This window comes from Lutjanus erythropterus, chromosome 2, assembly GCF_056507025.1.
Source record: "Lutjanus erythropterus isolate fLutEry1 chromosome 2, fLutEry1.hap2, whole genome shotgun sequence".
Taxonomy (NCBI): domain Eukaryota; kingdom Metazoa; phylum Chordata; class Actinopteri; order Lutjaniformes; family Lutjanidae; genus Lutjanus; species Lutjanus erythropterus.
The window spans coordinates 31,500,109-31,527,207 of record NC_139318.1 but is presented as its reverse complement, the minus strand read 5'-3'; the positions used below and the strand labels follow the sequence as shown (position 1 = coordinate 31,527,207).

The following is a 27,099-nucleotide window of genomic DNA, read 5'->3' as shown; positions in this document are numbered from 1 at the left end:
GTCCTCCTACAAGAATTTACTCTGAGGAGCAATTCTCAGAGCAACTTTTAGAAAAGAACAAAAAGAACTCATGAGCTGAGAGAAGAGGAGATGTCGACCCTGCTGCCGTGGCTCACATTATATTTAATGAGTGAACTTCGATGTTATGATCACAGGAAGTTGGTGTTTAACAGGTGACATATAAAATTCAGATGAATGGATGGATAGATTTCATTAAAAAATCCTTTATTCTCTAAACCGTGTCACAGATTTCATATGTGAAAAAACACAAAAACATGATATAGCTTTTACTGGATAATCAATTAGCTGTCCACCTTTAGATTAATCCTCAACTTTTATCCATTAATTGTTCAACTAATTTTTTTTTGAGGAAAAAAGTCAAAATTCTCTGACTTGGACTTATCAAATATTAATATTTTCTGATTTCTTTGCTTCTCTATGACCGTAAACTGAATATCTTTGGGTTGTGGACAAAACAAGACATCTGAGGATATCATCTTGGGAAACGGTGGTCGCATTTGTCATTGTTTTTTGATTTTATGGACCAAAAAACTCATCAATTACCTGATCAACAGATTAATCAATAATAGAAATAATCATTAGAAGTAGCACTAATTTGCAGATGGTGATTATATAATGCACACTTAATGTACTAATCAAACAAACTGAGGTCTGAAGAATGCATTTTTGATTTGATGAATAATTCTGTCAGACGTCTGAGGCTCAGATCAAACTGTCTTTTACTGGCGCCAAATTAACAGAGTTATGTCTCAGGTCTTATGTATCAGACCAGCAATCAATCACCCGGCAGTCCCTTCCTTCAATAATATAATGATAGAAATAAGAAAATGCTGAGCTGAACTGCTGTGTAGCAGGTTGTAAAACAAATAAACATACAAATCCACAAAATCTCAGATTCCCCAAACTTCCAGAAAGAAAAGGATCACAGAGAAAGTCTGAGCCTCCAGAGAACAGTAATTGTTACGACTGACGGAGAGCTAATGTCAGCTTGAGTGGGAGGCTGCTGGAGCTCAGTCATAATGAAACCGTACGGACTGTTGTCTCTGACTAAACCTCTGCTTAGCTTAGATCAACACTTGGTTTTTTGTTTTTGACAGCTTTTGTTATTTATAACAACCTAACAATACCTGGTAATTCAACCTAATTGGTGTCTGGCCATTCTTGGCCCACTGATCCACTTGGATGTGGGAAGACTGAAGGAGCATGAAAGCTGACTGATTAATCTTAATTTATCAAGATACCGAAAACACTCAGGTTCAGGCAAGGTCACAGAATAATTATGAGACAGGGCTATAAAACAAAGGTTTGTTAAACTAATGAATTCATACAAACTTATCCATGTAAAACTGTATTGTTGTCTAAGGAATCGGGGAATGGCCATAATGTTTTGGTAAAGTACCTGTTGGTCTGAAAGTATTAGATTGGTTTGTTGGTGGCCAACTGAATCCTTTAAATGGGCGCCACCAAAACATGGCTTAAAAGTGCATTATTATTATGTTTTTACGAAATACTGATGCGATGAAACATATTACTAACTGAAAGCTGATCTTAATGACCTGGGAGACCGCTGGACTGCCTCTAACTTCTTTCAGACTTCAGACTGACTTCTAGTGTTAAAATGTGTTGTGAATTACTCTTAGACCAAAAAAATGTGTTAGGACTGGCACATCTCTTATTTTTTCAAGTTTCTTCTAACTCCAAAGTCTTACTTTTAGGATTAGGATGTTTTGTCTAAACGGCCCCTGAAGTAATCTCTCATCAGAGAGCTACATGGATAACAACTTTTACTTTTCTTCTTTTCTCCACATGTATTCAAGTTGAAATGATCACACTCGCGTGACCAAACATTTTGTCTGTGTTATTTCCAACAGGAAGAGGAGGATGGATTTCACTCATTATAAGTGCACAGACACAGTAAATCTGTCCGACAGATTTCTGTGGGCTTGCAGCAGGGACTGGAGTCATAATAAGTCTTGGCAGCAGAAATGTGTGGCCTGAACCACATGATAACTATGATGAAGACGATAGTGAGTCTATCAGATCATATGACTGGGATTTTTTATTTTTTTTTACCCTGGGGACGTGTATCCTACAGAGTGTGACGCAAGACAAGAGTCTCTCTGTTACTCAGTGTAACAAACGGGATTCTTCTTCACAGTCATGTTGTTTTCTACCTCAGTCACTTGACAAGAGCAAAAGGAACCATTAATCGCACAAAAAGAGAGAGAGGGGAAAAAAAAACACTCAAAAGTACTCGCTCAAGTACAGAAAAGAAAAAGACTGTTCAGCTGGAAGAAAATCAAGTAAAAGACGGATATCAAGGGGCTTTGGTCCCAGTCCCGTTTTTGTCCAAGTGCTGCAAAAAGAGCAGAACAGACTGCTGCAGAATGTTAAACACAGATGCGTTGCCAATGGCGCTTACAGCATAGTTTTACTTACATTAAGAAAAATAAAACAGCTAAACTCCATACAGTATTTACATATTTTAGCTCAGTGCATCACGGACATCTCTTCCATTTCTCTTTGTCCAGTCTATACAAGTCCGTATAGAAAACTAGTTACAGCGTCGAAGCATCACAGGCGAGGAATGCTCGTGTTTAGAATCGGTACTCAACTGGTCTTGGCATCAGAAAGTCCCGAGCCAGCGCCTTTCTTATTAAGTAACAGACAGACGTTGTTTACATGCAGAGTGGTGCCGGACTGCAGACGCTGGAAGGAAGGAAGGTCCCTGCTCGTATTAAGTTTCTGGAGGCTGAAGTGCTCCCATCAGCATTCATGTGACCATCAGTGGCAGTGCTAGAGGCTTCAGCATGCAAAGACATTTAGACCTCAATCATGTTTGTAATAAAGGAACAAAAACATGCACTTTGAGCAAAGGACAGCTGAAACGGTATCAACAATTTGTGAAAACAAATCCCCAAATTTTCTTTTGTCTGTGTGAAAATAGAAGCATTACTCGAGATCCAGCATCATTCAAAACATCCATTTGGTACCTTTAGACTGTAACAATGAGAGGGCAGTTTGTGTGGCCTTTCTTCATCTTTCCTCACATCTGAGAGACTCAAAACAACTCTGCAGTACCTTCTTCACTTTTCACCTTCTCACAAAAGTCTTGCCTGTGTGTTTTGACCCTTTTATAGTTGAAACAGAATGATAAGTTTGGACAAAGGGATCGTTAAAAAGGTGGGTTAGGCTTCAAAAATCTAGGATATTACGGCTACTGGTGCAGCAATCACTAAAATATGGTTGTTTCCAGAGAAGGTTCGGATATAAAAATACAAGAAAATATAAAACAGAATTTTTTGGCATTGATTGTTAAACAAGTAGGTCAAGAAACACAGAACATCATCTAACAGGGTGGCAGTCACTTTGTCTTTAAGTTATTTCTTGGCCATTTCATCCATTTTTATATTCCATGCATCACCTCTTTGTGAACATTCAGATTTCAGAAAGGTGGAGACAGCGACAGACACTTATTTTTGTGCGCGCTGCCTTGCCAGTCGCTTCATGAAGCAACAGGTTACTGTCGCGATGATGACGATGCCCACAAACAAGGCGGAGGAGACTCCGATAACCAATGGAATGAGGAGGAGGTCGGCAACTGGGGAAAGAAGAAATAAAGTAAGAAGCATGCTGTGATGTCAGTTGATTTTAAAGAGGAAAACACAGCTTGATGGGCAAAAACTTTCATAGATGTTTTACTTTAACTGTGATATAACTAGGCGTGGGCAGTTCTATAAAATCTTTGACCGTTTCACTTAAACGCATTAAATGCAGCCTACAATGATGGCATGAAACAAGTACACATCATTTAACAGACAGACCCCACGTGCGCTGTCCCCCTGGTTTATAAATATCCCTAGATGCTACGAGTGACCCGCAAACAGCCAATCTGTGTCATTTGGTTGCCCCGCTGACACGTGAGAAACAGCATGTAGTTACACGTGAGACAACAAACAGCCTGAGTGACATGTGAGACAGCCACATGCAAAATAAGTGCAGATAAAACAGGAAAGGTCAGCTCCCTGATATGGCAGTTTTTTGGATTTTTTTTAAGTCAGACAACAACTATTTGAGGTAGAGAGATTTGGAGGGAAGCTTGGGCTAGAACTGCTTCCCCATCGCCCCCGCAGATATGGATGGATGCACAAATATGAGAACAACATTCTGTGCAAACTGCAGTAATACTTTCCTGACCAAGACCAGTAATACAACAAACTTATTGCATCACATCAACTGTGGAGCACAGAACATGTTATCAGTCACAAGCTACATCAATAATTATCCAGACTTATAGAAACTTCACTTTTCAGCTATATTGCCCAGGCTTAGTTATAGCGTACTTTCAGATAGTGAAATGTCAAATACTGCATATACCAGGGCAGGAATTTCATAGAGGCCATGAAGGCCATGGCTGCTGTGCTTACTCAGTTTGGCCTTTTGTCCCTCAAAAAAATGATCTGCCCTGTGGCCACAGTGGCCCTGATGTCCAGCTGATTTCAATGTTTTCTTCTCTGGCTCTCTGTCAGTATGGTTTTTAGACACCAGTGAGATTCTGAATTCTTCAATATCAACTGAAATGCTGCACAAAATGGGTCTGATTTCTCACTTGGGTAATTTATGACAACAGTTTGATACATTAACAAATGAAAAAAGGCAATAAACTCAACATATAATGTTAGGCATTGCTCATATATTGCTAAGCTGACTGAACTCACCCAGTGACCAAAGAAGCTTATGAGCCTAGCCACTATTAGTAGCTGTAGTAGTTGTAGTAGTTGTAGTAGTAGTAGTAATAGTAATTAGTCCACCTGATCCTGGACTAATTAGAGTCCACTGTCTCTCATTAGTCCATGGCTAAGCATGTATGAACGTCTGACTTTGTATAAATATTTGTAATTCGTAAAAAAAATAATTAAGGTCAAAATATTTAAAATCATTTTGTGAAATAAATAAATAAATACATTTCATGGAGGATATCTGCTCTCTTTTTCATTCTTTCCGGTCGATTCTACTGCAGAAAGACAGAACTGTCTACATGAAACTGCTCACAACAAGGTCTGTGGTTTACCTTGAGTAACAGGGTCGTGATTTTTGGAAGGAGACACTGGTATTGAGTTGTTCTGGTTTGAACACCACAAGTGCCAAGTGCCATTTAATCCCATCATATTCCAGAGAAACAAAACATCTCTACTGCTGACATCTCCACAACTTTTCAGTTCACGCCAAAAAAATCTAGATGGATAAATAGCACTACAGGCCAAGGAAAAAAACTGATATTTTTGAATTTGGATGGACTGTCCCTTTAAGGTAAATTAATTAAACTTAAAATTATGGTTGCTTCATTGTTGCCCCGACATTTAGCCTTTGTGCCCTCAAAAAACTGGCCTAGCAGCCTTGAAATTCCTGATATATACTGTACATAGAGCGGGAAAAAGGTGGAAAAAATCGATTTGTTTGGTTTGAACCATTACAGATATGGACTTCTATATAGTACTTTAACTTTGAGGCAGCACACATATTGATGAAAGGCAAGTTAATGGCCTGTCCTGCTGGATAAACTAAGGGCAATTTGCTCTGGTGATTCAGTCATCTGGTGTTGGAAACCATTTAGTTTCACTGCAGGATCCACAGTCACGTAGAACAGAGAAGGTCAACGGCAGGGCAAACACATGATGAGTGTAAAGATGATCACATGCTCTGTTCTCAACGTATTACTGCTGTGTTTTGACTAATATTTTATACAAATATATTCTAGACATTTACACTGGAACTAAAAGGAAAAAAAAATACAAATAAGAGCCACTAAACTGAGACAATTAGTCAGTTAGTCTATTGATTACATTACCATTTCCCTGCTGCTTTGTCTTTTCCTAGTAGCTATTTAATTTGCTCAGCCATGTAGCCTTTCTGTGACACTTTGGGAGCAGCTGTCTAACCGATCAGAGAACTTGTTACCTCTCACAGCTAATTTACATTGTTTTACCTCATTTTATCAGCACAAGGCTCAGACTGTTCTGGAGAGGCTAAATGGAGACGCTAAAAAGACTCGGCAAACAGAACAGTTAATGGAAAAGGGAAATGCAGCAGGGAAATGTTAATGCAAATGGAGAAGGAAATTACCCTTTAAAATGCCTGATTGTATCTGTATTCTCAATTCAACTTTTCTTTTCGAACTGCGTTTAAAATGCATTCAGGAAAATCTGTTTGAAAATAATTTACCTGTTGACTGTTTTGTAAAACCCTTTTTAATTTCAACTATATTGTGATGGATTATTATATTTCTCTTTTATTTCCCACTAAAATATCAAGTAATGAATTACTTTGTAATGTAGTATATTCATGTATTTATAGAATAATAAGTTAATATGTAAACAAGCTTATTAATTCACATATTTACTGTACAATTAGATATTAATTGATGAAACACTTTAATTGATTATTTTTTTTAAAAAGCTGTTCTTAATGTGAAAGACCACAAGTGTAATGTAAATAATAAACGTTTCAGTCACTTTATAAGAAAAAAAGCCAAGTATTTTTTGGTTTCAGCATCTCAGATGTAATAAATGACTGCTTTACTTTGTTTTAAAGGACAGTAAATTGAATATCTGCTGGTCAAAAAACAATAAATTAAAAAGTCACTTTAGACTCTTGGGCATTTCTCTCTTCTTTTTTGACATTTTACAGATAAAAGGATCAATCAAGAAAGTAATTAGCAGATCAGTTGATAATGAGTTTCAGTTTAAAGAGTTTAAAAAAAAATGGGGAAAAAAGGAAAAGAAAATAATAGATAATTGCAGCCAAGCTTGAAAGCAATGTTTGAACTCAAGGATCATGACTAGTTTTCTCAGAGTCCTACAGAATTAAATTACTGCTACATGGGACGGGAACACTTGACATAAAGTGCATATCCACATAAGACATAAACACAGGGAAACACTGCCCTGCGAGCTGTTAGGAAAGGATGTTGAGAAGAATCAGTCTGTTTAAAATGTGCAGACACTTCTCTGGTTCAAGAGTAAATGCTTGCAATTTACACTTGACATTTACACAGGCTGCCCTCCAGCCCAGGACCTCTCAAAGTCTAGACCAAGGTCTGCATCCGGGCTGAATGGCAAGTCAATTCAGGCCCAGCACAAAGCTTGTGTTAGGAAAACATTAAGTTATGAACTGTAATGTTTTCTCTTCTGAAATAACTGGCATGGTGACATTGTCAATGAAAGGGACAGAGTGTTGTGTGTTGTTGTTGCCTTGTTCTCGCATGAACATTACGCTGGGGAATTTGCTATCAGCTCCTAAATAAGCATTTTCTCCAATCCACAATTTATTATTATTATTAGTAGCAGTAGTACTATTAGTAGTAGTAGTAGTATTTTTAACTATCAGTGTCACTCTGCTCTTTTGCACACAGTCTAATAATGTAATGTATTAATGTAATTTGTCAGTAAAGTCGCCTCCTATGGACAATGTTATTTGTAAAATATAGTTCCACTGTTACCTCCATTGTATATCTTTGTCACAAGTATTAACCACTTTTGAGGGATCAAAGCAAAAAATGTGTTTCTATGTATATATTCTATATATTGTATATTATATTTTGTATTTTTTATAGGCTGATATATCAAATTTTTTCCTCCTATAGTCAGTGGTTTCTGGCCTAAATATGGACGTGGGAAAGATAAACTCTTGCCTCTTTATTGCTCCAGTGGAGCTGTTCAGTATCCCATAGATCAGACTGTAGTTGTACTGGACAGCTTCCAAATGACAATGATTTTAACTGAGTGGGTGTGAAGAAAAGCCAGGCTCTCAGCAAACTACTTTGCAAAACAGTTAATAAACTGTGTCGATTTGTAATCTATTACTTTACATCCACGATCACTGGTTATTAAAAAGACCAAACTCACCTCTGGCGTACAGGTAAACAGTCACTGCGTTTGACTCGGCTCTGGCCCCTGTGTTGTACCAGCCTCCATGCGGGTCCTGCCCCCACGCCTCCGCATGACACGCATACATGCCCTGATCCTCCATCGTCGCCGTGTGGACCCTCAGTCTGTAGCTGACTGCGGACAACCGGTCGACGCTAACCTCGCTGTTGTTGACGTAGATCTTCGCGACGCCGTCGTACATGAGGGCAGCTACCAGTCTGGGTTTGTTGTCAACAGGGGGGTCAGTTACAGCAACATCAGACTCTGAGCTCTGTGCCCTCTTGATGACTGGGAGTGGCCACCGCAACCACTGCACCTGTGCCTGGGCGGGGCCTGTGGTCGTCACAGTGGCGTTGCAGATCAGGGTGATGGTGCTGCCTCTTTTTAACAGGGGGCCTCGAGGGAGCTGAGCCACCGCTGAGACCAGTACATCTGTGGAAGGAAGTGGCACATTCAAAGATGAGTTTATGTAGGGCAAACTGAACAGATGTGTGTGTGTGTGTGTGTGTTAGTTTAAGAAATAAACTGAAATGTGTGATTTTCATCTGCGGTCAATTAAATTTTTCCAATATCTTTGCAATCATTATCTTAAAAGTTGATCTGAGTTAAATATGAAGAGAAACAAACCACACATTCCAGTTTTGTCAGTCTAACCTTAACTACGGAAATAATACGCTAACTTATCATTTATCCCTCAAGTTCTGTTTTCATTACTCAGAAAATACACACAAAGTTTTATGAATTCACTAGAAACTTAAGACAGATTTGACAAGCTGGAAGTGAGCATCAGAGGTCTTGTTGCAGACATCAACTCAGCCAAATGGCCCACAGCCCAGACCTCTGGGCCACCAAGGCACTGCATGAATTTATCACTTTAAATCATTTCTTAGACTAAACCAATACAGACGTCCCCGAACAGAAAATGTAATCAACAGTGGAAAGAAAAAATCCCCTACATTAGACCAAATTAATACTAATACTTAATATGACCTTCACAGCCAGACTAGAGTCCTCGCCTTTATTCTACTGTACCCATAAATACATTATTGATTTATTTTACAACCAGTGTATAAATGGCATATATTATACAATGTATACAGAGAATCTTTGTCATGAAAATGTCCTTCGCCATAATTAAAAATTCTTATGTCTGATGCCCATGTAACTCATATACAAATGAAACTTTAATTTCCTTCATAAAAGTTAGGTATATGATCTTCCCAACCTTTTAATGTAGCACCTCAGCGCTGTCAGATGAACTCAAGAACCACATCATCAACACCACCCATCATTTGTTCATTTGAACTGAATTTAAATTTATGAAATGTAATAACTAGTTATTACATAAAAGTGACGATAGATAATGATAGATTTTTAACACAGTTGATTGGTCCATGTTTTGATCAGTGTGGTTAAATTAATATCAACAGTAGAACCACAATAAATTACTAATCCTATTTAACTATTATTTTTAACTAACTATTTCAATCATTTATCCAATAATTTTAGTTATTTCATCCATCAATCCCTTACTATTCAAACCATTTACAGTTGGCTAACTTTTTCAACCTTTTTTCCTTAATTTTTATCTATTTCAACCTTTATTATTTTTAGCTTACTATTTCAACACTTTGTCCACTTCTAGCTAACTATTACAACAGTTCTTTAGCTAGATAAGTGTGTAAGTGTGTAAGTGTGTAAGTGTGTAAGTGTGTAAGACACACTTGCTAACTAGTCATGTACGCTTATTGTTATGCCAATAAATGCCTCCCATCCACTACTGTTCATCAAGAAATGCTGTAGAGGGCACCAATTCTGTAGTCGGAAAATGATCATACCATTGCAGAAGAAAAGTGCACAACAAGATGATGTAATTAGTTTCAGTTGAACCTCAAACAGCGAAGAACAAACAATTTAGAAAACATAATGGAAATATGACATTTCTGTTTGTTTCGTATAAGTGGAGCGACCACTGATGTACTTAGAGCCATGGGAGCGATGAGGACACTGTCAGAGCAGAAACAGCTGATCATCATTTGAGTTAATTTTTTTTTATGCCAGAAGTGTTTCCATCTCCCAAAAAGTGCATTAACTCTGCTTTTTTGAAAAAGGCAAAAACTACCTCAATCAAGCATAAAACCTTTGAGGAGGTGTTTTATTTTTATTTGGCAGCTTCCATCAACTTTTCCAAATGTGATACTTCAAAATGTGCATTAAAATACATCGATGGAGAGACTGCAACCGAGGACATGAGTATGTCCTCTCACCTTTAGTTTTGAGGTTGACGGTGACTCCCTCAGACTTCTGTGTGAGGGTTGCAGGAGTCGAGGGTCCAGGGTTTCTTCTCCCGGCGTACACGCTCACCACACACCGATACACCCCTGAGTCTAAGGGCCGGGCTGAGAACAGCTTCAGAGAGTACTTCCCCTCCGCCACTTTCTCCATAGAGCCGCCGCTGGCTCGGCTCAAGTCGTCCCCCCAGCTCACAATACCATCCGGGCTCATCCGGGCCACCTCCACCTGAACATAAAACACAACATGTCAGCAAAGGTTAGACTGTTAACTGAAATGTGATTTATTTTAGGCAATGTACTAGAAGCTGTCAAGACTTTATTATTGCTAGCTGTTTCCTTAAGCGTGCCATAACTTAGTAGACTGATGATGTCAATCGAATGCTAACGTCATAACAACCACAATGTCAATTTTTCACTTCTTGAATGAAAAGGCAAGGCAAAGCCAACTGTCAAGTGTCATTCATCAGAGCTTAGCCTCCAGCACCTGAACGCACCACACCTCATAATATTTCAAATCTATCTGTAATTTCAGCTGAATGACCATGAAACAGTAATGTACCTTTGACAGAAAATGAATTAGGCTTAACACTTCAATTTCTTATTTCTGCAACTGATTTTGCTTTATTGTTCATCCTTGGAGAACATCTGAGTAAGTAAATGGTGGATTAAATTGTACTTATTTTACATATGCAGTCTGTTATATATTATGCCTTGTTTAAGGATGTTTTGTTTTGTCTATACTTACTTGACTGACTTTATTGTCTGTTGAGTGTTTTATTTTCTCTCTCTCTCTGTTATTGTCCAAGTTACTTTTATATATTTTAAAAAGGATAGTTAGTTAGGTAGTTAGTTTAATTAGTTTTGCTAATTGTTATAAATCGTTCTAAATGTAAATTCTAATGTGGGATGAAATTATAAAATGGAGGTGAAATGTTTCATCAGACCTCTTTATTATGCATTCACTTATGTACTTAAAGATTAAGATATACTTCAGTTATATATTGCAGGTGTAAAATAAATACACCAACACCTCTACATTACAGTGACCCTTAAATTCCACTAATAATCAGAATAACAGTCCAATCAGAATAAAAAATGTGTCACATAACCACTTCAACCAGAAACGAGTGGCCTGATCAGTCCTGATCAGAAGGGATTTTCAATCCGGTGTAGAGGAGTGGTGTGAAACTTTGAAAATCTGTTCAATAGGAAAAGATTAATGGCTAATAACCATGTAAATATTAATCAGATCCCCTCTCTCTGGTTGGAATAAATTTATTCTTTCTGTGCGTGTTGTCCCATGTGTTGCCCTGGTTCTTGATGTAGCTGTAAATGTCCTCTTGCACTGTCCCCCTGTTGAAATACTGCAGGAGAAATATGTGCTTCTGAGAATGTTTCTGAACCAGAGAGAACAGCAGACACCCAAATATTGTTCTCAAGACACCATATGAGTCTATCTTGAAAACTGGAAGAACCATTTCTTCTTCTGTTATATTTTTCAAAAAAATTTCACAGCAGACAGAACCAGTTTGCAAATGTCAAAAAAGTGTAAGACATGTAAATGCACATCTTATCAGATAACTTTTTTTAATCGTCCGTGTAAGCAGTTACGTTCGAATCTGGGTGGATGAAATATTGTCCATGTAACTGCAGCTGTTGTCCTACTGTATACAGCAATTGCACACACTGAGCTTTAACAACAAACCACGTTAGTGCACACGGGTCAGCAGAGTGAGAACTGGTACCTCGACTCCCCCGCTCCCAGCCACGTCGCTGCTCACAGATCCCCTCTTCATCCACTGAACCAGCAGGCCCGAATTTACTTCAGCCGGCAGCCCCAACACCTCGCAGGTCAGGATGAGAGGGGAACCGACCTGCAGGGTCACGTCCCCTCTGGGCGAGGACGTTACACTCAGAGACTCCGCTGGGAAATGAAAGAGGGACAGGGAGACCAGCTTAGTAAAAGTGAAAGTAAATCCTCCTTTGTGTGGAGAGCCTTGAACAAGCACTTAGACTGGGACAGTAAAAATCTCACAGGAAGAGATATACTGTGGGTATCGTTTCTGTGGTGTCTCCAGTACATTACATATTTAATGGCCTGGATAAAATGGATTAGCACTGTTTACAATCACATTTGTACTGTAATTCTCTATTATTGTTCTGTGAAAGAGACTTACTGTGCTGTATTCAGAGACACAAATAAAGCATAACAGTAGAAGGACATAGCACAAATGAGTATGTGCGATCGAAAACGTTTTAAATAGTTAGTATAGTACTAATCCCCTGGTATAATTAGAAGACATAAAGACTGGTCCATTGTGTGAGTGAAGCCTCCTTTAACCACAACACTTCTGTAAGCACAGATCGGCTCAATAATAGACACATTATTTATGGTAACAAAAGGAGACATGTCAGACCATTGTATTAGTCAGACAACAAGGGCCAGAAAATACAGAACTAAATAGTGCTTGTCAGCAAGTGTCTGAGAAGACAATGCAAGCATTGATGAGATTCGAGGCCTCAACTTTAGCTTCAATTTTGATGCTGAAGAGAAAAAAAAATGACCTAAATAACTTTTAGCTCCAATACGTAGTACTAAGAAGTAGGAATGCAACTAATGACTATTTTCATTATCAATTAATCTGCTGATTATTTTCATGACTTATTGTTTAGTCCATCTGTGTTCTCAGGGGGAGGGGAACCGCAGAGTTACTGTAGGGGGTCCCCAAAATCATTGTTATTTCAAGTATTTAAATGTGTGAAAAACACAATAACACTAATCCAACAAATTATTAGCAAAGATAAATCTGCCTATTAATAGACAACTGCTGCTGACTGAGCAGCTACAGATGAGCACAGATGAGCAGAGAACCAAAAATACTCGATGTAATCGGTTATATGCTCTGTTTCTCTTTCAGCTAAGAGGTCCACAGACTGAGAAACTTTGGTTTAGTCTATAAAATGTCAAAACAGCTCTTAAAAATGCTCATCACATTTCCCCAGAGCTCAAAGTAACTCATTCAATTTGCTTCTTTTGTCCAACCGACAATCCAAAACCCAAAGACTCTTCATTTTCTTTTATAAATGACAAAAGAAAGCAGCACATCCTGATGTTGAAGAAGCTGGAACAAGCAAATGTTTGAAATTTTTGCTTAAAAATCACTGAAAGAATCAACCGATCATCAAAATAGTTGGCAGCTCATTTTATTGACTAATCACTGCAGCTCAACTGAAAAGTGGTTTGTACCTCTCATCAGCTACACAAGTCAATAAAAACAAACATTTATATTAAAAAAAAGATGTGGTTAGAATACGTCAAGCAAAACTGAGTGTTACATGAAACTTGTGTTAATCAAAGATTACACTGACAAAGCTGTTAAATTGGCAAAACAGTATTTTCCTATGAGCAAACTATGGCTGAACAATTTAGAAAAAATCTTTAATAATATCACATTTTGCCTTTAACAAACATTGCAGCAGGCCATGCTGTGATTTCCCTAAAATTTCAATTAATTATTCGGCCCTAAAGCAAACATACGTATGTAATATATGGGTTTAACTTCCCCATCCAAGACATTCAAATGGAAAGGAGGAAGGACTGCTCGACAGGCTGCTGTTCTGACAGTAATGGACACATCAGTCAGTCTGACAGAGAGATAGTTATCCTCTTTGCAGGCTACGAGAGGCCAAGGTGGGAGAAAAGATTACTTAATCCTTTAGATCTACACAAGCTCTTTAGAATTTAAAATGAGACCAGCAGCAAGGCAGCGGGCAGTTATCCAGCTGCCGGGCCAGCCAGCCATCGACCCATCAAATCCAGCTGGATAATCAACACGAGAGCTGAGCATCAAGCTCGTCAGTCAGCCGCCCTGACAGCCGACATCCTCAACAGATAGCGGGCAGAGCAGCAATTAGTCAGCTGACAGAAAATTAATTGGTGACTATTTTGGTCAATGACTAAATGAGTAATGTAAACTTACGTAAAAATGCAAATAAAATGAGAGTTCATGCTCTCAAATGTACAAACTTGTTGCTTTTCTTAGTCTTACATTCTAATAATTATTATAGTACAGTAAAAGAAGACATTTTATAAAGTCAGCTCAGGCTCTAAGATATTGTGATGAGCATCTGTCACTGTTTTATAGAACAGAGGATTAAAGGGGTAGTTCAGATTATTTGATGCAGGGTTGCATGAGGTACTTATCCATAGTCAGTGTATTACCTACAGTAGATGCAGTTTGGCACGCTCCCAGTTAGGAGAAGCTTACCCTGCATTTCAAATCACATACTTTTTCTTTTCACTTTCAGTATGTACTGTAGCTGCCCTTCCAAAGTACTTACTGTTGCATGCAGTATGCACACAATTAGGATAACTACTTCCTCATAACATCACTACTTGAACTTTGACCCTCTTCTTTATACACCCCTTACAAAGGATTGTGGGTCAGAACAACCAGAAAAGCATGCTGGCTTACATCTTGCAAAATGGATGAAGAAAATAATCAGCTCTAAGCATAAGATGTCCATCCATCTACCCAGCAAAAAGCTAAGAAGCATCAGGCCATCCAGGCAGCTAATGAAACACCCTAACGCTTAATCTATCCAGCAAACAAGGCAATAAGTTAACTACAGATGTGAATCCAGCATTTAATCTGCTCCCTATCTATCCATCCGTAAACCCCTCAGTCAGCCAGCAAGCAAGCAAGACACAGAGTTAAGCTCTAAGCAACACAAACATCCAGTCTGAAACCTGGAAAGAGTCCAATGTATTCAACAGCACCGCAAGTCCAGGACGACTGACGCCACTGAGAAACAATACAGAGTCTTGAAATGACAAGCAGAAACCAAACTCAAGTTCTTCTGCTTTTATTGTCTCGGGCTGATTCTCTAAGTGGAGGAGCCGACTGTATTTTACGATATCTTGTGCAATATGTTTGGTGCAGTGTGACCTTGGCACTTGACACATGTTAACACAATTTTAGCAGCACAAACATTGACACAGTTTCCTGGTTGATACCAACCTAGTTGTTTAACAGTCAAGTTGCCAATATCCATCGTCCTTTGTGCAATCTTCTGCCACGATCGATCGCGGTCCAGAATCCACTGCGAGGCCTCACAGAAATAAGCGCCGGTGTCATCCGGCTGCACCGCCTTCATCTTCATCACGTACAGGTCCAGCCCACCCTCCCCATTCCTCTTCTCCAGCATGATCTCTCCATCGTCGTACCGCTTCTTGTAGGAACGCCCAGGGACCACCCCAAGCATCTTGTCGATGGAGATAATCTCTCTAACCGTGCTGACCTCCCCTCCCGCCTCGCTTCCCAGATCCTCTCCGCCACTCCGCTTCCCAAACATGATGGACAGATGGGTGAGCTGCTCCGATTGGATGCCGGCTGAGCATGTCAGCGTTAATTCGGCCCCCTCTGGCACAGGCTGGCTGGTGAGCAAGCGGGAGTAGCTGATCTGGAGTGTGTCAGGGATCACTGCGGATGCACAAAGAGACACACAGACAGACAATTATATTACATCAAGAGGCTGCAGGTGCCAGATAGGAGAAAAAAGTATGCCAAATTTAATTTCTATTGCCTGTGTTTCTATGTTTAGAATGCTAACTCATGAAATGCGGCTGCTGAGACTGACTGCAAGCCAGTTAGCACCCCTGGCTTTGGGTACTAGCTTTTCCAAAGAAAGGGGGATTAGTTGGCTATTATGAAGATAACACTCTTCAGCTGCACAACTAACACCCGGCGTCCCACAAACATACACTCAGGAGTACACAAAGAAGACGAGAATAGAAACAGAACTGATAACCATATGGATGGTGGGAAATTGCCAAAATATTTTGGGCAGATGGATCTTTGCAGAAAGAAAGAAAAATAAAGTGTGTCCAGATGGTAAGTATAAATAACAGCTCAGAATGAGAACCAAGTTAAAAACACAGTATGATTTATCAATGAAAAATGTCATCCTTCTGGCTGATGTAGTGCAGAGTTGCTGATAAAATCTTTTCATCTGGGAAACTCCATGACAGAACTTTAATACGTCACTTTGTTGGTTTTTCCCTTATGTCACAACGAAACTATGATTATCATCTTGTCAATACTGAGGCTGGGTATCGTTTGAATATCTGTGATAGTAAGTGATGATACAACACAGAGGTCCTGCCACCAAAACCAAAACAATTATTTTTCAATGCCTTATATTAAGAAATTCACACATTTTGGTGACACTTAACAATAAGGGTATAAATCACATACTTAAGTAATGCTCCAACCGGCTAAAAGGAGTTTTTAACTGGTTATGTAACAGGCTCAATTTATTACTAATGCCTCTGTATGACCTATATAAGCAGAAGAGACTATCAGTCTTTCTTACTGCCTTGATCTCAGCCTGTGTTCACATTTTCCGAGGAAAATTTACAGTGAGTAATATGTTAGCCAAGACAGCAGCTTTTGTCCAGAGAATCAAAAATCAACATAATATGAAAGTTTCATGTAGTGGCTTTAACTAATGCATGACTCATGATGATTTAATGCGTGAATTAATGCAGAATTTATCATGAATTCCTAGTGCTAACCATTAACAAATGATCCAGTCTCTACGTGATTATGTTCACTTAATTCACAGTTATTTAATAAATTAATTGATTTGTAATCAAGTTAGCTGGATCCCAGTTATATAAAGCTTTTTGTCAGACCCATGTATCTGCTCAGCCTCACTGACGCAGAACAGTACCTGTTCTTATAGAAATATTAAACTTTAAGCTTTTATCAAACTGGCTGTCAGACGCAAACATTTAGATAATAAGCATAAATACATTTACACAGATACACTTTCATGTTAATCACAATCAATTATGAAGTAACTGTATGAGACAAAGAATTGAGTAAGGGATACTCAACGAGTCTGAAGGCACAACCTGAAGGTGAAGAACCACCTGAAGTGAAGTTTGCAGCCTTTATCAAGGCATAAAAGTCACATAAGGTGTTTTACAAAAGTCTTTCAGTATATTAACTGCCCGTTTTGTTGCCTTTGTCGTATCAGTTTCATCCCTCTCTTCCTCTACCGCTGGGTGTCAGTTCCTTGTGCTGTTTTTCAGTTATTATTTTCTTTTCTTCTCCATTTCTCTCTCCTCTGCTGCACCCCATTTATCGAAATTGTTTCCTTCTCCAAACAGATAGCAAGAAATGTTCAAATCAGCCACTGGTGCGTTTTCTTTCCCAGTTGTTAGTTTAACAAGTTGTTAACTCAGCTGGCTTGCCACAGTTGATAATGAGTAAGCTTTGACAGCTGTGCTCTTTAATGCTGCTATGGTTGCAAGCTGGGTAGTGGATGAAATTGAACTATGTGAGTGTTACACAGTTTGAACGCACACCTGCCAGCCAATCAGCAAAGAGTATCCATGCACACCATGGTATAACAATCCTTAACTGATGTGAACCAAACACATAAAGTCATTGAGACACGATCATTTGTAAAGAGTCAGCAACAGGAGATCATAATACATTCTGCATTAATCCATGTACTAAATTATCATGAATCATGCATTTGTAGAGCATATAGTGTTTTCTACCTTACCCATTCTTTTCAGATGACAAAAGCAGCCAATGTCTCAGACAAACCTTGCCTGATTTCTCTACTTGTGCAGGCAAAAAAGCAACATTTTGATTTAACTCAGGAATTATCTGATCAAAAGAATAAATAAACAAAATTATGAATCATTCCGTCTCAGCTTCTAATACTAGACATTCTTTTCAATTCTCTGTGTTGCTGCCATATTTTTATCTTTACCAAAAAAGGATTTAAGTTCCCAGCACTGGCTGCTAAAAAATCAAAACAGGAAGAAGCTGGAGGCTGATCTTGCTGTGTTTTTACATAATTTTATTTAGTTTGATATATTGTTATAATGAGGGTTTTGTTTCATCTATCTATTTTATATTTATTGTATATTTATTGCATTTCTGTTTATTGAATTTGTCATCAAAGGAGTTTGTGTACTTTATGGAATAACTGTGATGATGAAATTAAAACATTAAACATTAAATAAGTTTTCAGGCATGTTGAAAAATAACATACTGAATGGAAATGGGATGGATGACAAGACCCGTTTCACATTCACAGCAACAAAAAGTACATGTGCAGTTGGCACTAGTGCTTATTGATTCAATATTGGTTTCATTCTGTTGTTGTTACAGCATGATCAATACAATTTTATTCCAAAAACACAATTAGACAGAGTACAAACAGTTGTTAAGACAAATAAGGCCTGAAATTCACATTTTTAAGGACCTGTAAAAACCCTGTAAAGTTTATTGATGAAATATAAAAAAGGGGGTAGGACCTGAACTATTCACTTCTTTCTACTCATTTTCAGACATGAATTATTTGTGAATTTACTGAACATATGTTGTTAAGTTCATGTGTTATTCTTGTTTGTTTTTCTCAGTCATATTTATAGTCATTTTAAATGTTTGAATGTAAATCTTCTGATGCTGTCTTGACCAGGCCTCTCCTGTTAAAGAGATTTCAAAGCCCCTCTCCGGTTTAAGAATAAGTCTGGTGATTTTCTCTATTTTAATTATTTTCAACAGATCCCATGAAAAGACCAAAACCATCATTGAATTCATCTTACTAACACATGCGATGGATCTTATTCCTCTCGCCACAGACTTTCATTGCTGCTCAAAAACTATTAAATATATAAAGTTGTAGAGATCTTACCTTTGACAGTGACTTTGGCGCTGTAGTTGCCCTGGTAGGTGCTGTCCGTGCTCGGTGTGTAGCACTCGTACGTCCCCTGGTCTTCGGCTCGGAGCCTCTGAATCACCAGCCGGACCTTGTCCCCCGAGTCCCTCTCCACCCTCACCTCTCCGTTCCTCACCCGGGCCTGGAACGGGGCGTAGGGGAAGCCCTTGTCCCTGGTCGACACCACCCCCATCTGCCTCCCACCGGCGTCGTCCCTGTACAGGAACCACTCAAAGTCCTGCGTGCGTGGGCCTTCGTACCCTGACACAGAACAGGGCAGGGAGAGGGGGAACCCTGCGACGCGGAAGAGGGGTCCCACAGGAAGAGTTACGTCGCGACACACAGCGAAATGCAGCACTGTGAGGGAGAAACAAAGAGACAGCGGGAGAAGGACAGTGATGAACGGGCAGGAAACAGTAACGGTGTCAGTTTCTGTGGGTCACACTCTTCGCTCGCAGCATGTTTGGTACATGAACCCAGCGATCAATATCCTGAGCTGATGACTGGCTAACAGGGAATCAATACATTAAATAGCTCTGGAGAAAAATCACTGTTGCTGGGGCAGGGCCAGCTTCCCCTGAATACAATGACACATTTAATACATGAAATACAATCATCTGAGTGAGCTTCTTTATTCTTGATTACAGCTGAAACAAATTACTGTTTTCATTAATCATTAATCATCTAGTCTATAAAATTAGGGACGGCTCAATACAAAATTATCATGTCCAATACTGATACTTCATTCTTGAGTATCTGCTGATGCCACTTAGATACCATCTTTTATGCTCTCTTAAATAACTAAGCCGTTAATAATAAGATTTGTACGGATGCACTTTGTTTAACCCGGACATCTAAAAAAACATCATGCTCACACTGTGAAACAAAATACACTGCTCACACACACAACTTTAAGGACCATTTTCTTATTTTTCAGGATCATTCAAACATTCAAAATGAAGTTTAGCTAAATAAATAGAATAAATGTATAATGCAATTTGTTTTTTTCTTCCACGAGCTTAAAAAAAACTACCTGCTGACAGCTCTCACTGATGTTCTAGTTCCTGTTCATGTGATGCATGCAGCTCATATGTGTTATTTGTGACACATCTCTCGTTACAGCACGTTGTTCAAAGTTTATTTTAGCATTAACATGATCGTTTAGTCTAATCGATCATATCTGATTGTATTTCTCCTGATATCCAAACCAGTGATTTTGGCCAGTATCAGATCAGTGCCATCTCTCACACATTTCTCACAACCCAGAGTGAAGTCTTCAAATTGCTTCTTTTGCCCAACTAACAGTCCGAAACCCAAAGACTCTTCAGTTACAGTCAAAAAGGACGAGGGAAAGCAGCAAATCCACACATGTAAGATGCTGGAACCAGCAAATGTTTCATGTTTTTGCTTGCAAAACAAAAAACATTAAATCAAGATAGCAAAATAGATGGCAACTAATTCTTTTGATCAACTACTCAATAACTCTTTGCAACTCTATTCTTGATCTCTGAGTCATTTAAAAGGAACAGTTCACTGATTCACTGAAAAAATGGTTTGCACACTTACAAAGATCATTTTGGTCATATGTCAATCATCATTTTGATATCTTAAAGCCAAAAATGACATCTTCACACTGTTTATTTTGTCTGACTAACAGTTGAATACAAATGTATTCAAATTACTGTCATATGAGACAAATAAAGGCAGCATATTATCACAACAGGGAAGCTGAAACTAGAGTTGCTGCTCTGACACGGCACATACTGTTGGATGCAATATGTGTATAATTGGAAAGTACTACTTCGTCATATCTCTGACACTCTTGTGGTCTGTGACACAAAATTTAAGTAAAAAGAAAAAGTATGTAATTTGGAGCATAGCTTAACTCAGTTGCACATTAATTTTGTTTCCATCGTTAATCAATTAATCAATCTATGGTTTCAGCTCCAAAAAGCCAACATTTATTTTCCAGCTGACAGTGATACAACTTTCTGCAGGACCTCAGTGCAGTTTCTTCCTGGTGAATTTAAGTAGGCTCAGCAGGTGGTTGCTGGCATACTTAATAGTTCTCCATGAAACTGGGTTATTGTGTGCAGATGTGTCATTTTATTTAAAAAAAGATGTTACTGTTCAGTTTTACAAATGTAATTTTTCAGTGCTCAAAGCAGCAAAACTGAAGGTCATTCAGAGCATTGTTTTGAAAGGAGCTAAACCTGTTAACTCCAAACCAAAAATCACACTGAAACTGAGTGAGAAAACTTTCCTCAGGCCAAAACAGAGAAATAAAAATCTGGTCCATCCCCTTTGCTTACTGTTAGATATAAAAGCCTGGTAACCCTGTAGATTTTCAGCGTTCTGGTTATGAGTAAAAATATTCAGTGTGATGGCCTCAGGGGTGAGAGCAGACACTCATTGTATTTTGTTCATTGTCTGGTGCATACCAACTTCCCCTGGAAGCCGAAATAGCTATAGGCTCAGACCATGCTGGGTTATCTGAATACCGAAACGTCTTTCAACCACAGGCACTGAAATTTCTCATGCCATCGCTATGCTCTCATGATACAGATGCCTAAAATATTCACAGATTCAGTGATGATACAGAGTCAGTCAAATACTAATAATAACACAGCACAAAGGTAACATTACAAGTTATTTTAACACTTCCTTTATCAGGCTGCAGCGGTATACTGTGGTAAGAAAACAGACATACAACATATATATATAAGTTTAATACCATATTTTAATATGTAAGTTTATATCAAGTTAGTGCCTGTCAGATCATTGCCTAGTATTTTGTGGACACCAATGCTCTCTTTCTCTCTAAATTTAAAATCAGAAAGCAGAAACACTATCATTATTTTATAAGGACATTGACAAAAAAACTACTTAATAATCTCAGTATCGACATCCCTCAAAAACATGGTTAAAATTTCAAAATTTCTGATTGAAACTCGGTGAAATTAAACACATTCAAAACCCCAACAGGTCACACAAGATAATAACTTCATCAGATAATGGTAATGCACAGAGCTCTGTTTCATGTCAAAGTCCCAAATCACCTTGTTGGGGTTTATTTCACAATAATGCATCACTCAGTGCATTATCTCATTTATTACATGGGTACCCAACCAATGATGTGACAAAAACTATCAATTATAAAATTATTTTATTGATTTAAAAACAACATATTGCTCCTTCAATGTCTTTGATCAAAACTGCATCTGTTATTCATACCAACAGCCTGTTATTCATATCATAGCAACAGTCTGTTAGTCATATCATAGGAACAGTCTGTTATTCATATCATAGCAACAGTCTGTTATTCATATCATAGCAACAGTCTGTTATTAAGAAATGACAGACCTCAGAATGCCATTACTGACCAATCAGAATCAAGTATTTAACAAACATGGGTAACAATGACAGACAGCCTTTTTCCTAATTAACCTTTTCAATATTGTGGGAGCAAACTGTAAAAACTGATTTTGATAAGAGGGGTACACATCTTTAATGTTGGCTTCCTACCAAGAGATTTTAATTTTGTGGTGCTAAAAGATGCAAATGAGATGTGATTAACGCAGTGGTTCTCAAACTTTTTCTGTCATAACCCCAGTCAGACTCTGCTGGAAAAAGTTCATGGCTATACATCGCACAATTTGTATTAGTCATTAATAATAGTGGGCGAAGTAACTAAAAGAATGTTGAATTTTAGTGAAATAGATATCAGCACAGCAGCATTAGCACACATTCTGTTTATTTCCCCCTTATAAATCATACTCATTCAATTTAGTTTCACTCCATACGTTTCCCCTGGTCATCCACACCCTCCCTGCATTGGCTCTATGTCCCACCAGGGTGGCCCGCCCCACAGTTTGAGAACCACCGGATTAACCCGACACTCTGCAAACACACACCCACAAACTGACACTGAACAAAGGATCGGCACCTCCAACATGCCCAAACTGTCACCTTAAACTACGTGGACAACTAGAAATACAGGACTGGTGTGTTCTGACACTCCCCACCTGTGTGTGTGTGAGACATAAAAACAACTGGAGCTTTCTCACAGGCAGGGCTGTGGCCCCATGACAACACGCCCATAGATAATGACATGGGAGACTAGAGGGAGGCTTAAGCGGATCAAGTCCTAATTAACATTGGGCTCGGAGTGATAGGGCTGGGGGACACCACAGCTCGTCACAGTGCTGCTCGATACTGTCTGGATTAGAAACCGTCTGACTGCGCTACAAGGAGGGAGCCCCAGTTCACTCATCCAGAGCCCACAAAGTGATGCGTGTAGAACCACACACTGATTCTGTCTATATGTGGTTATTAGATATGATTCATGTAATTATTATTATTGAGAGCAGGGAGATAAAAACTGTGTCATTATGTTCTCTCTCTGCCTGGTAAAAAGTTATTTCCTCACCAATGTCACCTTAGTGCTTGCTCTTGGTGGCACTTATTGGGTCTCTATAAATTAAAATGATTTAATAAGGCATGACATAACACTGAAAACAGACTAATAGAAAAACAAATTAACATATCGCAGAGAAAACAAAACAAATACCATGAAATACATCAGTAACAATGTGTGTAAGGTAGCTGGTCACTCACTCAATCTGTGGTCCTCTCCCAGCAGGACTGGTAATTTGTCTTCATTGTAAGTTAAGAAAACTTTCCTCTGTGAATAATTATTATCAAGAGTACAGTCTAGACCTGCTCTATATGAAAAAGTGCACCGTGATAATACCTGCAATCATTTGGCACTATATAAATAAAATTGGCTTTACTTGATTTGTCTAAACTGTTAGATTGAACTATGTTTCCAATACATCAAAAATGCGAGGTACAGAGTTAAACACAGAAAAAGCCCCAAGTGACTGAAATATTAAAACACAGCTTTGAATTTTCAGCTTTATTCCCTTCAGCTATTTCTGCTTATTTGAGTTATAATCTCCTTTTTTTTTAACATAAAAAATAAAGCCTTATTTAAACTTGCACACCTCGGATTCATTTAGTTAGCTCACCTTTTTTCTCTCTGCAAAGAATGTCTTCAAATGTAAATATTCCGCTTAGGATTAATATATAAAGTTCAAGATTCAATATGTCTTTCAACTTAAACATGCGCTTGAATCAAAAAGTATTCTTCTAGGTATATCCCCGTCTGAACTCACAGTGGAGGCAGATACAGACCTGCACTTTCATTTAACAGCTGGAAGTCAAAAGTCACATACTCACCAACTTATTTTTTTCTCTGTACTTTAAAAAAAAAAAATACTATATTGTCATTACCATTACTATATTTGTCACTAGAAAACAAATACTGTAAAAATGTCTATAAGTATGAACATTTATGTAAGCAAATGCACATTTATGTAAACTCATGCATTCACACACAATTGTGGCTGACAGGAGCATAATTGCTTTGGCATGGTAACAAAACAAAACAAGAAACCTTTAGGACATCACATGACCTCACTGAGGAGATAAAGCACGTAGTGTGAACATACAATGACTACAGTCAAACAATGAAACTCAAGGCATTAAAAAAGGGCAAAGAAATCAATAAACTTTTACAGGGTTGGTATCAGTACTGTAAAACCAACCGCTGCTTAAATATCAATACAGTGTCCTTGCAACGTAAATACTTTCATTTGGAACTTCCTGGATGCCATCAAACACTCATTTTACTGGCCAAAACCACCAGTTTCTCTCACACCACTGGCTCAGCATCCATCAAATAGTCAAGTACATTTTATTTATATGGCCTAAATCATAACAGAAGTTATCTTTTTCCATACAGAGCAAGTCTACACCATACCCTTTGTAATGACATTTACAGAGTACCAAGAATTCCCACCACGAGCAAGCACAAAGGCGATGGCGGTGAGGAAAAACTCCCTTTTATGAGAGGCCGAAACCATGAGCAGAACCAGGCCATCTGCTGCAACCATGACTTTCACATTTGATAGTGAACTTCTCCTTTCTGTCCTATAATCACTTTTACATTTGGATTGTAGGTGATAAAATGACTTGCAGACCACACGAATTTGATAAATGGTGTTAAGGGTCCCATAAGTAAACCCATTCCGGTAGAAAGTGGTGTTTACAGGCAAAAAAAATACTGATATTGCAATTGCAATATGATTTGCAAGACTAGAGGGACTGATTAGTTTTACATCGTTATTGTCATTTTCATTGACAAACATAAAATGATTATAGAGTAATTTCTACAGGGATCTTTACCAAACAAAGATGTTTTCTGAAGTCTGTAGAATATATGCAGATGCAGATGATATCTGAAGCACTGCAATATTTAACTTTAGTGGTATTCTGACACACATTTCACCTTTCATAACATTTAGATTATTGTTCAACCTTACTATCTGCTCTGACCAAACAGCCTGAGTGTGATTTTTGTTTGATAGTGGACTCTCCTGTCCTATATTCAGTTCTGTAGCTAATAAAAGGACTTGCACAGCGCATGAATGTGAGAAGTGCTGATAAGTTCCCCATAAGATGACCCACATTGGCAGAAGTAGTGTGCTGAGGCAAAAAACAGCAGGCAAAATCAAATTTCAAAAGAAAAACATGGTTTTCACTGGACGAGAAGTGTATGAAACACTGTAATCTGAAAAGCAGATCACAGTAGTAGTGGGTTGTAGTAAAAAGTATAATATTGGACTCTGAGATGTTGTGGAGTAGAAGTATAAAGCTGCAGGAAACACTCAACTTGAGCTGCAACAATTATTGATCAATCACTTAGCTGCCAACTATTATGATAATCAATCAATTGTTGCAGTCATTTTTTTCAAGCACAAAAGTCAAATATTTGGCATTTCCAGCTTCTTAAAAGAGAGGATTTGCTGCTTGTCTTTGTCAGTTGTGACAGTAAATTAAGAGTTTTGGGGGGTAACCTTTTGTAGACTAGACGATTAGTCTATTAATTGTGAAAATAATTTAAAGATCATACACAAGTAAAACAGAAGTAGCCCCACCTAGAATTTGCATTTAAGTTCAGTACTTAAGAGTCCAGCACTGCTTGGATCTTTCACTCAGGTAACAGTACAACAATCTAAAAGTACTCCACTACAAGTTAAATCCCTGCAAAAAAGAAAAAAAAAAATGGCAGGCCGAATCATGCTTCAAGCTTCGTGCTGCAGATTCAGTCTAAATGAATAGTGTGACTGGTCAGCAGCATGAAGAAACAATCATGCAAATGCATCATGTGCATGTGACAGATGGCGAGGCGGCGGTTTTATTCATTGTGTGCGGAGTAAACAGGTACACAGCAGCAGCAGACTGCACTGACTCACCCCAGTGTTGTAGAAATACGAATAAAGCCGTTTTCATCGAAGCCATCATGGTCCTCCTCATCTTCATCTTCCCCCCCGGTGTCCAGATGGATTATAGTGACTCAGATTTCTCTCTCCGTGTTGCTCTGCTCGGTTATCGCCGATCATAGTTGTTCATCCCGCCGTGGAGACCGAAAGTCTGCAAACCAAAACCACACACAAGAAAAAGAGATTAAAATATGCAACAATGTAACCACACACTGAGAGATAGAGGAGAGTTAGCGCCATCAGCTAACAGCCAGGCGGATGGATATCAGCAGAAGTATTAATAATGTGCACGGCTGCAGATTTAATCACCTTCTTCATGCACCGCCGCATCTCCGTCAACACACCGACGGCTCCATTATAATGTCCCGGTTTGGTTTTAGATTAGACCGCCTCGACAGACACGCCGTTCAGTCCAGCCATGGGGCGGCTGGCATCACAGGGGGTTGATGTGTGTGTGTGTGTGTGTGTGTGTTTGTGTGTGACCAATAGGGGAGGGGCGTGCATGCAAAACAGGCTCCTGACAGAAGCAGTCAAACTGGTGCCATTGGTTGGGAAAGCGACGGTGACATTTTTAACCAATGATAATAGAGAGTTCAAAAGAGGATGACACTTTAACGACAAACCGCCAGGGGGCGCCAGAGAAAAAACACAAACAGTCCGCCCAGTTTATGCATGGCCTTGTCAGGTGTTAATGATTTATAATTATCAGTGGTGGACAGACAGCTGAAAATCTGTACTCAAGTTCAAGTTTTATTACATTACTAAAAT

General features: G+C 38.7%; 1 protein-coding gene across 1 annotated transcript; it reads right to left on the bottom strand.

Annotated features, from left to right (window-relative positions):
- Positions 1–2,433: 2,433 nt before the first annotated feature.
- On the bottom strand, positions 2,434–26,792 carry igsf8 (immunoglobulin superfamily, member 8). Its single transcript, XM_084737157.1, has 8 exons — positions 26,641–26,792; positions 26,305–26,482; positions 18,962–19,342; positions 15,262–15,723; positions 11,986–12,164; positions 10,214–10,466; positions 7,926–8,378; positions 2,434–3,622 (listed from the first exon to the last, which is right to left on the bottom strand). The coding sequence occupies exons 2-8, from the start codon at positions 26,369–26,371 to the stop codon at positions 3,495–3,497; spliced, it is 1,923 nt and encodes a 640-aa protein (XP_084593283.1). The 5' UTR covers positions 26,372–26,482; positions 26,641–26,792; the 3' UTR covers positions 2,434–3,494.
- Between the last annotated feature and the right edge of the window lie 307 nt (positions 26,793–27,099).